This window comes from Martes martes (assembly GCF_963455335.1).
Source record: "Martes martes genome assembly, chromosome: 4".
Classification (NCBI taxonomy): Eukaryota; Metazoa; Chordata; class Mammalia; order Carnivora; family Mustelidae; genus Martes; species Martes martes.
This window is the reverse complement of record NC_137891.1, coordinates 25,816,540-25,832,955: the sequence shown is the minus strand read 5'-3', so window position 1 is coordinate 25,832,955 and position 16,416 is coordinate 25,816,540. Positions and strand designations below refer to the sequence as shown.

The following is a 16,416-nucleotide window of genomic DNA, read 5'->3' as shown; positions in this document are numbered from 1 at the left end:
TGTAAGACTGATACAATGTGTTTGTTCCATACTATAATGAATTTACTTCCTGTTTATCTTGGTATAAGATACTTATATCTTCCTGTGAGATGTATCATTGTGAATAACACAGCTCTGACCTTTGCTGGCTATGTGATCTTAAGTTATTCAGCCTCTGTGTTAAGTGCAGACAGTAAAAGTACCTATTTCACAGCAGGAGTCTTATGAGGATTAAATAATTAATAAAAAGTGCTGTCAATAGTATCTGGCATATTGCTAAGTGCTCAATAAATGTAACTTGGTTTTTCAAGTACTTCATGATTTTTTAAAAAATTTTCTCAACAACCCATAATTTGCACAGAGAAGATACATGACAAATAAATATTTGGTGAATTGAACTGATGACACAAGTTGGGTGAGTAAAATTATTTACTTTATGTAGTTGAAAGTGTAGATACAGTGATTTTTCCCAAGTTTACTCAGATGGTTTGGGATAGAATAAGCTTCTGATCTAATTCTTCTGATTCATAAATCAGGACTTTTCTATGAGGTAAGTGTCACTGACCCCTGAATTGATTTTTAAAACTATACTGCTGTCATCAAGATTAGGTTTTATGAACATAAAACCTAAAACATTCTGGCAGGTAGAACATACTTTATGTAATAACAATGAGTTAATGTGTTTTAAGTCCTTACTATATTAAGCCCTCTGTACTTATTACCTCATTTATTTCTCACAGCTCACTGTGAAATGCATATTCTTAGTATCCACATTTTTATAGATAGAGCAACAGAATTACAGGGAGGTTAAATAACTTGATCAAAGGTGACAGTAAATTCTAAATTGGTATTTGAACTACAGTCTAAACCAGTTTTATGTGTTCTACTATGAAACTTCCCTTAATTTAACCCAGAAAAGATATCATACAAGAGAGGAATTTTGATTCTGCCCGGTTAGGTCCTTCTTACAAGGAGAAGAAGGAGAGAGAGAAGACAAGAAAACTTGCTAAGTTTTCAGCTGTTCCTACACTCGTTCAGCATAATAATTTTATTCAAAGTATTGTGGGATATGCGTGTTTAGATGCATTACTCATTTCTAGCAAAACAGAAAGACAATCTAACCTTTTAAAATATCCACAATATGGATCCTCCATTAGTACACACCACATTAAAACCAACTTCTTATAATAAGGAACAGCTGTAAGATCTATGGTAACAGAGAAACAGTGAAACAAAAGTAAGCTGTATACCAAAACATGATACATCTGAATGATAGATCGAGAAGAAAAGATATGAAGTGAAAAGGCACGCTTCATGGCTTCTTTAAAAAAAAAAAAAAAAAAGAAATGTGTACTTATAACCTTCAGAAATATATCTCAGAAAACATTAATTTATGATTTGAATGGGGTGTTATTTATGTTAGTAACTGGGAGTAGAACTGTATTATTTAAAATTTATTTTTTCCCAAAAATCTCATATAGGTTTATGTTTAGATAAGTAGAAAATACTGCAGAAATCATACTTCAGTTATGAACCGTCTTTACTGCATTTTCCTCATGATCTCTTTGCCTTTGTCTTTATGATTATGCTTTTCTACCACAGCTGGTTTTCCCTTACCTTATTTGTATTCACTGCTGTGATGACCCAGACGCATTGTGCATTACTGTCATACTGGAATGGGAAGTTGGGAGACGTAAAGGTGCCACTTGGTCCTTGAAGATTAGAGCCACACGTCTTCACTAAAAGAGAAATTGCATTTTAAAAGTGAGTCTATACTGCATGCAAAATTTTAGCAATAAAGTATTTTGCAAACAGACTTTAAATTCAAAATTATACAATTATAACCACAGTGAAATATATATTAGGGCATTATGCCCCTTATCAAAGTAAGAGTATTTTTTATACCCTAAAGTTCACAAACTCAATATTTTCAACATTATTTGAAAATTAATTATGAATAACAGTGTGAGGCATTATAACTTATCTTAATTAGAGAGAGGTCTACTTATGTAATACTGTGTTAACAAAAATCCACAAAGAGGGCACCTGGGTGGCTCAGTGGGTTAAGCCGCTGCCTTCGGCTCAGGTCATGATCTCAGGGTCCTGGGATCGAGTCCCACATCAGGATCTCTGCTCAGCAGGGAGCCTGCTTCCCTCTCTCTCTCTCTCTGCCTGCCTCTCTGTCTACTGTGATCTCTCTCTGTCAAATAAATAAATAAAATCTTTAAAAAAAAAATCCACAAAGAGTAAGAAACAAAGCCATGGCTTAAGCAATCCAGAAGTATTTTATTTTTTTAATTATTTATTTATCTATCTACCTATCTGTCAGAGAGAGAGAATGCACACAGCAGAGGGAGCATCAGGCAGAGGGAGAAGCAGGCTCCCTGCTGAGCAAGGAGCCTGATGTGGGACTCAATCTCAGAACCCTGGGATCATGACCTGAACCAAAGGCAGATAGCTTAATGACTGAGCCACCCAGGTACCCCTCCCACTCACTTTTGAATGTATTACAGCTGACTTCTCTCATTTGGGTATTGAATTGCTTTCTCAGTGCCAGAAATGAACTCCTAATTGCTAAATCTAATATCTCTTCATTTTTTCCACATACTTGATCTCTTAGCAGTAATGGAAAGTATCGATAGGCTTTATTTGAAATTATCTTGCCTTCCCTTACACAGTCCTGAACTCCCTTGATTTTTACTTAATTGTTTTAAATCATTACCCTGTGTTCTTGTTCTATTTTTTTTTCCTTTGCATTTGACCCCTAGGTAGCAGAATTATAAACTGATTACATGGACTATTTTTCTTTGTTCAGTGTTCTCTCTGAATAGTTAATCTAATTCACTACTTTGACTACAACAATAATTTCTGTGCTGATAGCTTTCAAATTTACATTACCATTTTTTCTATCTCCTATTTCTAGAGTAAATGTTTCTCTGCTTGCTAGACGTTCTATAAAATATTTTAATGGAGCTTTTAAATAAACTCTTAATTCATCCATCCACTTCCCTCCCATACAGATATAAACACTCCTCAAGACCTATGTATTTCTCATCTGAAACATTCCATTTTCCTTCTTTTCTTCTCTTCCCAGTACCCAGTACTTCATCACCATCTTTTCTTGAACTAGAAATAGCTGCTTAACTCCTTCCTTATACTGATTTTTCTCTGTGTCCCATCCATCTTAGTGTTATTATATTTATCTTTCTAAAAGACAGACTTGATTATTTTACCTCATCAAAAAACTTGATCTCTATTCCTATAGAATAAATTACAAACTGTGAGGACCTAGATTTCTTTTCCAGTACATTTTATACAGTAGACATTCAACTTGTGCCAGAAAAAAATTCTTGTCCTTTTTTGAATGTATTACACCCTTTATAATTTTCCACTTATTTCTATGATGTTTTCCAAGTCTAAAATGTTATTACTTCTTACATCCCTCTGCAGAAATTCTATTCATTTAAACAAAGCCAAGCTGATGTGTCACTTCTTTTTGTAAGAAGTATTCCTAATTCCTCCACTCAGGGTTCTGTAATGGATTGTAGTCTTTACAGAACATCTGTTTGAACAACACATGTATAAAGGTGGTCAAGTGCTAGTGATCTGATAGAATGTACAGTTATAAACATTTTAAGAACTTCACAGCTAACAAATTTACAGCAATAACAAATTTGCAGCAATTCAATGATTGGTTTAAAGTTAATTGAATCAGCTTCCTGATAGGACATACTGCTTCTTTGAGCGACACACTACCTGGCAATTCTATGGCATGCTTTGTTTTTCAAGATGTATACACACGTATAATCTTCTGTGGACAAGACCTTGTTTTTCACCTCTGTTAACTCTTGGTGCAGTGGCTTTCATAATGCAGGAATGTTTACTAATGGAACAGAAATCCAAGTTCTTTTTCATAGCTCTTACATGGAGTAGCAAATAAGTGATCCCTACATGGTGACGAAGAATCTTTGTAAATGTGTATTAGACTAAGAAATTGTCTTTTTGGGGGCGCCTGGGTGGCTCAGTGGGTTAAAGCCTCTGCCTTCGGCTCAGGTCATGATCCCAGGGTGCTGGGATCGAGCCCCGCATCAGGCTCTCTGCTCAGCGGGGAGCCTGCTTCCTCCCCTCTCTCTCTCTGCCTACTTGTGATCTCTGTCTGTCAAATAAAGAAATAAAATCTTTAGGAAAAAAAAAAAAGAAATTGTCTTTTTGAAAATAAAGAAAAAAAAACACTCATAAATGACAAGTAAAAATCACCCATAAGTAAGTTGGATTTATAAAATGCTATGGGGGTAATAGATCAAGAAACCCTATGGAAGTAGATAACAGATCAGGAAAAGCTATTCTTAGGAATTGACATAGAAAAATACTTGTTTTCTTTCTAAGTTTGGTTTTCCTCCTTCGGTAATTTAGGAGACTTTCTCCCATAGCTCTTGTAGAAACCTTGTAAAGAACAAAATCATTCTGATCAAGTCAAGCTACAAAATAACAAGCTGCCCATTTCTCCAGTAGCACTTCATAAGACATTATCTATTTTTTTTTAAATTAACATGTGACTATTATTAGAGATGGCTGAAATGAAATATTTTTAGGGACATTTAAGAGAAAAAAAAATCATCCCATGCTGGCAAATGTAAAATATAAAACAATGTACTGATGAAGAATTGAGAAAATAAAGTGGCTCAGGAAATTAGTTTCTAAGATAGAAGTCATAGGAGTTCTAGTTTGAGCTCTATTAACTTCAAATAAATACTTGCAAAGTTGTGAAAAATTTTTACATTAAAATAAAACACTTTCAACGAAGGAATTAGTAATCTAGGGAGGGAAAAATGCCCAGAAAATGAAATGAGCTTGGGAATTAATTTTCAACTGACATAATAAAAGATTTGCTGTAACAAAATGGATGAAACATGGTAGAAATCTATTATCACAGTGGACAAAGGAAAATAAGACAAGTGAGAGGAACACCACCAGAATAGCATCTGTTCTCTTAATGGGCATAAGTAGGAATTGTGGAGTTTTCACACAGAAAATAGAACTCCACTAAATAAGTACAGATTTCTGGGTTGAGTGTCAGAATTTTAGTCTTTCTGCACAATATCTGACATATGTTTTGAAGGATTCTGTTCAGCTACATTTATCTTTCTCTTGCACTTTCTTTCTGGGAAGGAAACTACTAATAGTTTAGAAAATCAGGTACAGAGATGATTTTAATATGAAGGGAATTCCTACATGGAAGTTTAATTTGTAACAATCTAACAAACATGTGGAATTTAAGTAGTGACCTGAAATATGGTTATAACCCTTTTAATACACCAGAATTTCATTTTGTTTTTAATTTTACTTTGTTTAATACATATATATCTACCTAAAAAAAAATGCTGATTTACCTAAACATCAAAAAACTATTGTTAAGCTATAGATAAATAGCTACAGAAACTACTCTCTGAATCAATTTTAATTCTCAGATTGTGGACTCCTGGTCATGAAACACCTCCCTCCTGCCCCCTTAACCCCCCTCCCACCTCCCTCCCCACATCTGAAGGTGAAAGATAAAACCTATTTAAATCCGTGTGTGGAACTATCAATAACTAGTTCCATTTAATAATATTTCATTGGACATCCCAGTCCCTATGTCTTCATGAGAAGCTGATAAAGTGTCAGAAGTGGCGTAACAATTAGGACTAATCTTCCAATATATCTGGGCATTATCTGCATAAGAATGGCACGTCTAATCCATGTCTTCACAGAAAGGAAGCATATAAATGTGGAATAATAATGAAATGAACCCAAAGCAGAAAACTGGAAAACAGAGGAGATGCCATGAAAGGGACAGAATGAAAATCAGCAAAAGGCAGACTGTACAGATAAATCTGATTAAAACCCAGCAAATGCAATTCCTTTTAAAAGTGAGAAATATAATGGACTGATTTTTCAAGTCAAAAATAAAGTAAGGAAATTCTTTATTTTTCTTTTTCTAGTTCTTGTTCATAATTTAACCTAGTCATGAAGGTTAAGTTTTTATACACTCCTGCTTCTTCCTGCTCTTTGTCTCACTGAGTCACCTTATTGGTATTAGGATGAAAGGACATATGGCATTGAATCAGTAATAGAAATGACTGTAGGAATTTATGATTCAGTTTGCTTTTTGAGAAAAATAAAAGAAAATCCAACTTAATCTAAGGTTGCCAATAAGAAACAGATCAGTTAGGCGGTAGGCTAGAATGAGATTAATTACTATGCATAATATAGCTAGAAACCATAGTGTTTTTAAGATCGTTCATGAGGGAAGAGTTGGTGGAATGAAGAAAAGAAAGAAAGAAAAAGATGGTATATAGTAAGGAAGATGGGCGGGGGAATTTAAGCAACTGCTTTGACAAAGCGTTTAATAGGTAAGAGTATGTATTATTTGGCTTAAAACTATTGGTCTACCTTTGATGTAGACTGATTGCAGCCTTCCCCAAATTATCTAGAAGATTCACTGAGCAGGTTGTCACTTGTACATTTAAAAACTGGTTTTTTGTTTCTTTAGAGGAAACTAGGTCAGTGTCTACCCGAATTTATGTAAAACTGACATAATCCAGAAAATCAGAAAGCAGGAATTTAAAGCCAGAATTAACTATTAGACATTAAGTTTCTACCTACTGGCCCAAAAAAATCACTGACATCTTTTAGAAGGCTTTGTACTTCCCAGAATTTAAAATCAGGGATAAGACTATCTGATGTACATCAAACAAGGCAGGAAACATTAGGAGTCAATTTGTAATTTCAAAATGCATCATGCTCTAAGCTACTTACATAGCTTGTCATATGTGGTTTCCTTCATCTGGAATATTCTTTTTTAGCTCTTAACTTGCTAGCTAAAACTCATTTTTCCAAAGCCTTACTTGTATTAGAGCATTCTTACTCTATTTTAATTATTTAAATACTGCATTCCTTTATATTATGTCTTATATCTCCTAGGGACAAAAAAAAATTGACAGTGTATAAAACATAATAAATGCTCAGTTAAGTTTTTTATTCAAGAATAATTAAAGTGAAATACACCTAAAGATAATAAAAAATACCAAAGTTTACAATTTAAATGTTCTAATTAATTAAAAAAAGAGGTTTAATTACCTCTTTTTCTTTAGAAATATCTCAGGATAATTTGGAAGTCACTTGAAATTCTAGATAATTTTTCCTCCTAGTTGAAAGGTCGAATGATAAATGATGATAGGTTTTTGTAATTTTTCAAAGAGATATTTATTCAACATCAAACATTGATTTAGAAAGTTCAATGCAAAAAATGAATAAGATGGGATCATTTATTTAAGAGACTTAAGTCTTAAAAACACAAATAGGTCATTTTAATAACGAGTTACAAGTGTAAAGGTAAGCAGTGTTAATGGGAACACAGAAACTGCACATTTTTGCAGCTTAGGAAATTAGAGAAGTCATCCTTGAGATGATGTCAAAGTTGAATGTTGAAAAGTTAGGACACATGGACTCCGAGTAGAAACCAGGACAGGCTTCTAAGCAGATGCACTAATTAACATATTGTATATAAGAAAATTAACTCCCAGAACGTCTAAGATTGTTTGGAGCTAAGGAGATTCTTTAGGTAGAACTAGAGAGGTAAATAAAGAGCTTTTCAAGGAAAGCCATACAGGATAGGCCGAGGAAGTTGTTGGATTTTAGGTGTTGTTGTTGTTGTTTTCAAAACTAAGGGGGATACTTTGGGTGTGTGGAAGAGCACTTGACTTAACTGTGTCTGTAATTAAGTTGATCAGTCCAGATGTCGTATGAGGCATGGATTTAAAAAACTAAAAACTAGAGGACTGGGGATAAGAATGAAAAAGTCAAGTCATGTCCTTTTTTTACCCTATATACTTATTTTTTAAAATAGAGTTCTATGTAGTTTTAAATATATTTAGTCACTTATTTATTTACTCCGTCATTCACTAATTATTAAAAAAAAAAAAAACAGATGGATTCAATACTATGAGAATTAGTGAGCACACAGTTGCGGACCAGCCCTGCCTTCATACACCTCACACTCTGGGGAGAAAGACAGAGGTGAAACAGCACATTACAAGATTATATAATCATGAAAAAGGCTACGAGGAAAGTCCAGACATTCCTAAAAGGATAGCCATCCGTCCTTTTGTTGTGCTTTGCAGATATTACACTTTTTACAAATGAGGTTTCAGGGCAACCCTGCATCTAGCAAGTCTGTCAGTGTCATTTTTTCCAATAGCATTTGCTCATTTCACGTCTCCATGCCACATTTTGGTAATTCTCATAATATTTCAAGCTGTTTCATTATTATTAAATTTGAATTGCTTTTGAATTGCTGCAATCTCATGATAAAACTTTAACGAATGAGAAGCTGGTTCTTAAGATGAGTGAAGAAAGTGGTTTTTTGAGATGGAATCTACTCCTGGTGAAGACTCTATAAAGATTGTTGAAATGACAACAAAGGATTTAGAATATTACATAAATTTCTTTGGTCACAGGGCAAGGTATGAGAGGACTGACTTCAACTTAGAAAGTTCTATTGTGGGTAAAATTCTATGAAACAGCATCTCATGTTACAGAGAAGTGTAGCAAAAAAAGAGTGAATTGATGTGGCAAAATTCACTGTTGTTTTTTTATTTTTTTAAGAAATTGCCACAGCCACCTCAACCTTCATAAGCTACCACCCGTATCAGCCAGCAGCCATCAACATCAAAGCAAGACCCTCCACCAGCAAAATGACTACAACTCCCCAAAAGCTCACATGATGGACAGCATTTTTTTAGCAATAAAGTTTTTTGTTTTTTTTTGGTTTTCTTAGATTTTATTTATTTATTTGACAGACAGAGATCACAAGTAGGCAGAGAGGCAGGCAGGGGGGGTGGGAAGCAGGCTCCCCACCAAGCAGAGAGCCTGATGTGGGGCTTGATCCCAGGACCCTGAGATCATGACATGAGCCGAAGGCAGAGGCTTAACCCACTGAGCCACCCAGGCGCCCCGGGATTTTTTTTTCTATACATAATGCTATCATATACTTAAATAGACTACAGTATAGTAGAAACATAACTTTTATATGAGGCACTGAGAAACCAAAACACTCATTTGACTCACTTCATTGTGATATTTTCTTTATTTTTGGTGGTCTGAAACCAAACCCACAGTATCTCCAAGGTATGCCTCTGTGTGTGTGTGCATGTACGCATGTGTGTATGCACATATATGTATATGTATGCGTGTGTATATGTATATGTATGTATATGCAGGTACATGTATGTATATGTATATATACGTGTGTGTGTGTGTGTGTGTGTATGATTTCCTTTAATCTGAGGAGTCAACTCATAAAGCACTAGTCCTCAAAAAATTAGAGGCCATCAATACAACATAGTTTAGGGCACAGGAAAGAAGGACAACCCATGTCAAAAAATGATTATATGGGGGCGCCTGGGTGGCTCAGTGGGTTGAGGCCTCTGCCTTCGGCTCGGGTCATGGTTTCAGGGTCCTGGGATTGAGCCCCGCATGGAGCCCCGCATTGGGCTCTCTGCTTAGCAGGGATCCTGCTTTCCCCCTCTCTTTCTGTCTGTCTCTCTGCCTACTTGTGATCTGTCAAATAAATGAAATCTTAAAAAAAAAAAAATGATTATATGGAATTTTTTAAAAAAGAAAAAAATGTATACTGCTCAAGTGTATCCAACAACCAAATTAATTATTAATATTTTTCTTTGAATTCTTTAAATATGCTTGCATGAATTATTCGAAACCATTGTGATTAGATTTTACATCATGGTGTTGTTGCTAAGCAATTTTTTTAAGTATCTAAAATCAGTTTGGTTTTAGGTAGATGTATTATCTTCTCTCCATTTTTTTTTTTTTATTTATACCAACAGGCTTAACACGTCCTTGATGATATGAAAGCTACATAACAGACAACCATTTCTCTAAATTATGGGGTTTCATTAGAAGCTCTTTCCTGACTAACGATGAGCAGCATATGCCTCTGATGTGGCATCCAAGATCTTTATAAAGGGAACTATAGAAAAGTAAAAAAGACTGAGAGACCACATCTGAGAACTGGGTCAGTGAATTCTAGGATACGAAAAACATTGATATAAAAGAGTCTATTTCTCTACACAAAAAGATATTTTAAAATTATCATTCATGATTTCAAGGAACAAAATATAAGGTTCTAAGATTGTCAATCACCAAGATCACTTTTGAGTTTATACTACTCAAGGATAGCATCATTATGTAAATCTAAGACAATGTTCTGAAAAAAAAAAAAATTCTACTATTTGGAAAGTAGAAAGGTCTTGGCACAAAACTATCATTTAGAGCAAAACAGAACAAAAAAAAGTGGTTCCAAATTATCTAAACATTGGATGGAAAAGGAAACTGTATCCATCATTTATCTGCCACAGAAAACAGCTGGGTGAAACAAACATTTTTAGTCCCATAAACAGGTTAAAAATGTTTCATAAATGGAACTCCAGAACACAATTTCTATATCTTGATATGGTGACAGGTAAATTAGCTAAATTAAATCTCTCAAAATTTAGATTAATAAAGACATGAAAACCCCATATTTATTTAATATTGAGGACTGGAAAATAAACTGCATAATCAGATGTCACTTACTCAAAAGCACAGCTGACCCACCTGGTAATTGGGCTGGGAGTGGGAAATAAAAAAATGGGGGTATGAGGCCATCTGGCAAGCATATGCCCAGGATAAAGGAGGAAACCTCTACTCAAAATGTTCAGATATTTATGAATGCGGGCCAAGTGTTCCAGTTCTAATTTTTCAAAAGCTGAGAATCTGGATGTTTATGCAAAATATTTAATATTTGAAATGTTAGAAAAATTTTAAGATACAGCAATTTATTATAGGAAAAAGTATAAGTTAGTTCTGGACAACAAACCTCTGATTTGCAATGTTTGGTCCACTTATTCGCTTTGATGTAAAATTAAAACAAGAGGATTAGGATTTCAATGAAGCAAGAGAGTTTAAAAACACAACTGTAAACAGTTATACGTAACTGTATTTCAGTCACACAATTGCAACAAATTATTTTAGTGCTTCTAATTCACAAATGTTTTTTTAAATTTGCTTTCAAAATGAAAAACCCTTAACAAGTCATTCATTTTATTCTCCTTTTCAATTTAATTTTTTAAGGAAATAAAATCTTTATTTTGGAATAATTTTAGATTCACAGAAAAGACATAAAGATCATATACAGAGCTCCCGTGTACCCTCCACCCAGTTTCCCCTAATGTAAACATGTTACATAACCATGGTGTGTCTGTCAAAACTAAGAATGCATCATTGGTACATTCCTCTTAACTAAACTTCAGACTATTCTGTTTCGTCAGGATTTTCATTTGCTTCGGTTTATTTTGTTTTTAGACTAACATCCTCCTTTCCATTCTAGGATCTAATCCAAGATAACACATCACATATGCCTCTTTAGTCTATTCCTTTAATGTCATTTTAAATTAATATTTTACCAATCACCCACAAATGTGTGGAGGGTGTTGTGTGTGTGTGTGTGTGTGTGTGTGTGTGTGCTTAGTATGAAAAGTCGTTACTCCAATGTATTACCAAGCCCAGAGCAAACACAAGGATGAATTTCAGAGCTGGCAAAACTCGAGGCCAGAACTTGAACAGAGTGAGGTTGATAAGTAATAACTTATCATGCCACAGGAGCCCTTGGTTGAACCTGTCCTCATCACAGTACAAGCATCTTTCTAGCCAAAATTCTTAAAGATTCCTTTCCAAGGGTATAGTTAGAATTAAACAAAATTGCTACGGGGTAGTTTAATCTGGACATGAGAAAATGATTTAATGTTCCATAAGTCAGTACAATGCACTGTTCAAGATGCTATGGGATCTCCTTACCAATCTTTTTATTTTATTTATTTTTTTTTCCTTACCAATCTTTTTAAATAATTGTAGAAACCTTATTCTCTGAGCTATACACAATGGTTGCAAGATGAGAAAGCATCACTTTCAGCTTTGCGAAACAGTCACTAGTTTCTTTGTATCAATCTATGGTGAGTGATAAAAAGTAGTGGTCCTCTTATTTTTGGGTTTTTTGTTTGTTTGTTTGTTTGTTTGTTTTTTGTGCCTTTTAGGAAACCAAACACTTTGGATATTAACACTATTTTGTGTTTATGCATAATTCCCAATTATCAGCTTAGGGCGGGGTTTTGCAGTCTTTGCACTTTCGACACTTTGGACTAGATATTCTTTGTTCTGTCAGGGGCTGTCCTGAGCACTGCAGAATATTTAGCAGCATCTCTGTCTCTGTCCACTCAATGCCATTAGCAACCCCCGCCAAAGTTATGACAATCAAAAGTTGTGCCTAAACATTGCCAAATGCCCACTGCCTCCTTCCCTTTGGAAGTCACTGACATACGGCAGTATCTTTCATTCTACCTAATATCATTGATTTTTGCTCACACTTTTTCTTCTCTTTATTCTGTACCAAGAAGTTTTGATGAAAGATATTATAGAAATAAGGCATAAACTTCAGCTTTCGTTTCAGTGGGAAGTTATATTAAAAATTGGTTAATAGAGTGTTTTGACACATAATAAAAATATGATTAACAGAAACTATATTATACACCCTTCTCTCCAGATCCATCCCCTATCATTTATCTAATCTCCACTAATACTTTAGAATTTAAGTGGGCACTCTGGGACATTTTCCCCAGTAACCCCAATCCTAGTCTACTCCAAGTAGGGTGCTGCTCCCTTTGTTCCCATAGGTTTTATCTTTACAAGCTAATTTATTACAAATATTATTTCACTCTCTTCTGCTGTTATTCTTTTGCCTCAGTATACTGTGAGTCCCTTCAGGACAATTATCACATATTATTACTAATTAGTCCTTGATCAGTCCTGCATGTAGTCAGTGTTTAATGAATTAATGACACCCTTAGAGAAAATGGAGTCTTGATTGTGACACCAAAATAGGGGGTGTGGTACTTCAAGGAGCAGGATGAGGGTTAGTGGGGATGATGAAAACCCTAGACTCGTGAAAAAAACTGAGGTACACTATATCTGGAACTAGCTGTATATGTATGTTTTTAACATTGACTCTGAGGACTAATGTTGATCATAAAATGAGATATAATGAAATATTTAAGGTAAGGCTCTAAGTCTTGCCACTGGCAAAGTTGCCAAGCACTTGAAATGTATGTTTCCTGCCTGCTAAGACTTCTGATTTCATGTTGTCTTGTGGGTATGAGATTCAAGCTTCTCCGAGTCCAGACTCTAAGCTCTTAAAAACTGCATAAAAAATTGCTACGTAACTACAATTTAAAACAAGAATGTTTTTGTTGTTCGTTTTAAAAAAAATTGTGTTGTTTTCTTCTCAATAGATTTCATAGTCCCCATCCCTATTTAGTTGTACAGATCATAGTCAAGAAATGTACTAACATTCTCAATGTTCCTTCTCAATGTGACCATATTATGAGGGAACAAATTTCTTACTTGTAAGCACAGTGATAATATAAATTTCATTATCTACTCAACATTCTAGTTAGAAAGAGTCACATTATGTCTGGCCTGGTAAGTTACCCAGAGGAAAAAAAGTCAGTGATGAATTCTCCCAGCTAGAGAGGACATTTGTAGGTGAATAGTTATGGTATTGAAATAGGTGCTCTGAAGAGATTTTTTAAAAATCAAATTTTTTAAAGGATTTTATTTATTTATTTGGCAGAGAGAGAGATTCCAAGTAGGCAGAGCAGCAGGCAGAGAGAGAGGGGAAAGCAGGCTCCCTGTTGAGGGCTCTATCCCAGGACCCCAAGAACCCCAGGACCATGACCAGAGCTGAAGGCAGAAGCATCACCCACTGAGGCACCCAGGCTCTCTTAAAAAATCCAATTTTTTAAAAAAGATTTTATTTATTTATTTGACAGACAGAGATCACAAGTAGGCAGAGAGGCACACAGAGAGAGAGGGGGAAGCAGGCTCCCCTCTGAGCAGAGAGCCCGATGCAGGCTCAATTCCAGGTTCCCAAGACCATGACCCAAGCTGAAGGCAGAGGCTTAACCCATTCAGCCACCCAGGCGCCCAAAAAAATCCAATTTAAAAAAAAAATTATCAAATTCTAAACTGTGTCTGCCTACAGAAAAAAATAAAAAAAGATGCACCTTCCATATATTCCAAATATCTGCGTTCCGTTTCCTTTTTCCTTCTGATATTGGTTCAGAATAAATATTGAAAGTTCAAACTTTCAGTTATATAAGTTCTGAAGATCTAATGTGCAGTATGGTGGCTCATTAAAATAATTCAGTTTTGTACACTTCAATGTTGCTAAGAGTAGACCTTAAGCATTCTTACCACACACACACACACACACACACACACACACACACACACAAGTTAACTATGCGAAATGATGGGTGTGTTAATTATCTTGATCTTGGCATTCATTTCACAATGTATATGCACATCAAACCATCACATTATGTACTTTAGGTATATACACTTAACGTTTATCAATTATTCCTTAATAAAGTTGGAAAAAATGGGGAAAAAATATCAACCAAAACAAAGAAGGATTAACTGCAAACAAATCTTTGACATACATATGATAGCAATTTACCTCTGGGACCAAACTGCTTAGTAAAAAGATTTGAGTTTGACAATACATTTGCAAATGTGTAAACTAGAGCCTTTTAATGCCCGGGCAAAATACGTAAAATGTCTCTTGCCTTAATTTGGGGAGTAACTAAGAGCACCGGCTGTAACCACACTGTTGTTTGTGTGTTTTTTCCTAGCTCTTTTCCCACCCTCTCTTTCTAAAAGATAAGAAGCAGACTTTTAAGGTTTAAGTCTGGATCAGGTGTTAGCTCAAGATATACTCCTGTTACCTTGTGTTGCAGAAACTCTAACTTTTGAGCAATTCCTATCCTGGGACAGGCGAACTCTTCAATGTCAATATAAATCTGTGGTGCTGATGACAGCAAAGACCAATTAACAGTAACCTTACAGAGAAGGTTCACTACCTGAGAGGCACTGTATGGGGAGCTTTACCTATTTTGTAACATTTAATCATTGAGAACAAAACAAAACACAATACCCATGAGTTACATATTACTTTTGAGAACTATAGCACAGACAGTGGAGACTGACAGCATAGGTTCAAATCCTGGGTCTACTGTTTACTGTCAATTTGCCTCCACTGACCCCCTGAATCTCTCTATCCTTTTATTGAAATTAAGAAATGATACTATAGTATCTCATAGGTTTGTTGAAAGGACCAAATGAATTGATATACTTAAAGCCTGTCCAGCATATAAGCTGGACAGGCTTTAAGTATAAGCTCAGTGTATGAGTTATTATTTAAATTTTATAAAGAGTATAACTTAAATTGGAGAATTTAAATGACTCACCCAACTTTATTTGAACTCACAGAAGTTAGATGCCAAAATCTGTTTTTATCTAGCATGCTACAAATATTTGTTACATTTTTGCCAATTTTGTTTTATTTTTGAGATAATATTAAAATAGAATATTACTGAGAAAAATTCCAATTAGACACCACAGCTCTTTATTTGCATACATGAATATATTTTAATATAAATACTATTATATCATTACTTATGCACATGTATAGTATGTCAAATATTTTTTCATGTTTGAATACATGAAAATATTTATTAATATATACACTGTTTGTACCAATACTTACACACACCTTTAAACCTCTGATTCTTGGAGACTAAAGCTTTATAAATATGTAATACCTAATTCTTTCCACACTTTCTGTACATTATCTTTATGATGTGTATAGTGTATTAAATAAAATTTTAAAGATGACGTGGCCTGCAAAGAATAAACAGTTGATTACCTAATAAACTGTTCGGTAAAAGTCTTTATGTAGAAAAATAGCCTACATAATCCAAGAACTCAGGATTGTCATGAATTTCCCACAGCATGCAGACAATCACCAAAAAGAAGATGGTAATAAAATCAATTTAGTCCATAAATCAATTCAAACACTTAGTGTTCTACCTGGTAATGAAATCCTGTTAGTCAGTGAAAAATGTGTACATAATGCACTCTTGGGTGGGAAGCTGTGTGACATTTTCGCCTCTCTAGTAAGCCATAATAAATTATTTCAGCAGCTGGTATTTTTCCCCATGTGCATATACAACCACTGATCTGGGAAACGTTGTATACACACACACACACACACACACACACACACACACCATAAACATAAAACTGAAATCAAGCCAAATCAGACTTAAACATACTATAAATATTGTAAAAAAACTGACTTTAGTGTCTACTCCCTAGAAATGTATCAGTGATTTTAACCATTTCTGAAGATCAGCACAAATATTGCCTATCATATGTGTTAGGGAAATAATTTGAGTTCCCTTTAGGATTATGGCCATACACAGAACCAGGAAAGAATGTAATGGT

At 34.7% G+C, this 16,416-nt stretch overlaps 1 protein-coding gene across 3 annotated transcripts in view; it reads right to left on the bottom strand.

The window, feature by feature from the left end:
• The window catches only part of CSMD3 (CUB and Sushi multiple domains 3), a gene marked incomplete at both ends in the record, with an annotated part of 1,233,164 nt that overhangs the window by 619,046 nt on the left and 597,702 nt on the right, over positions 1 to 16,416 (bottom strand). For all 3 annotated transcript variants that reach the window (XM_080802411.1, XM_080802412.1, XM_080802413.1), the window contains one exon: positions 1,597 to 1,718. In XM_080802411.1, the coding sequence (XP_080658537.1) occupies positions 1,597 to 1,718 (122 nt within the window). The remainder of the gene's footprint in view (positions 1 to 1,596; positions 1,719 to 16,416) is intronic.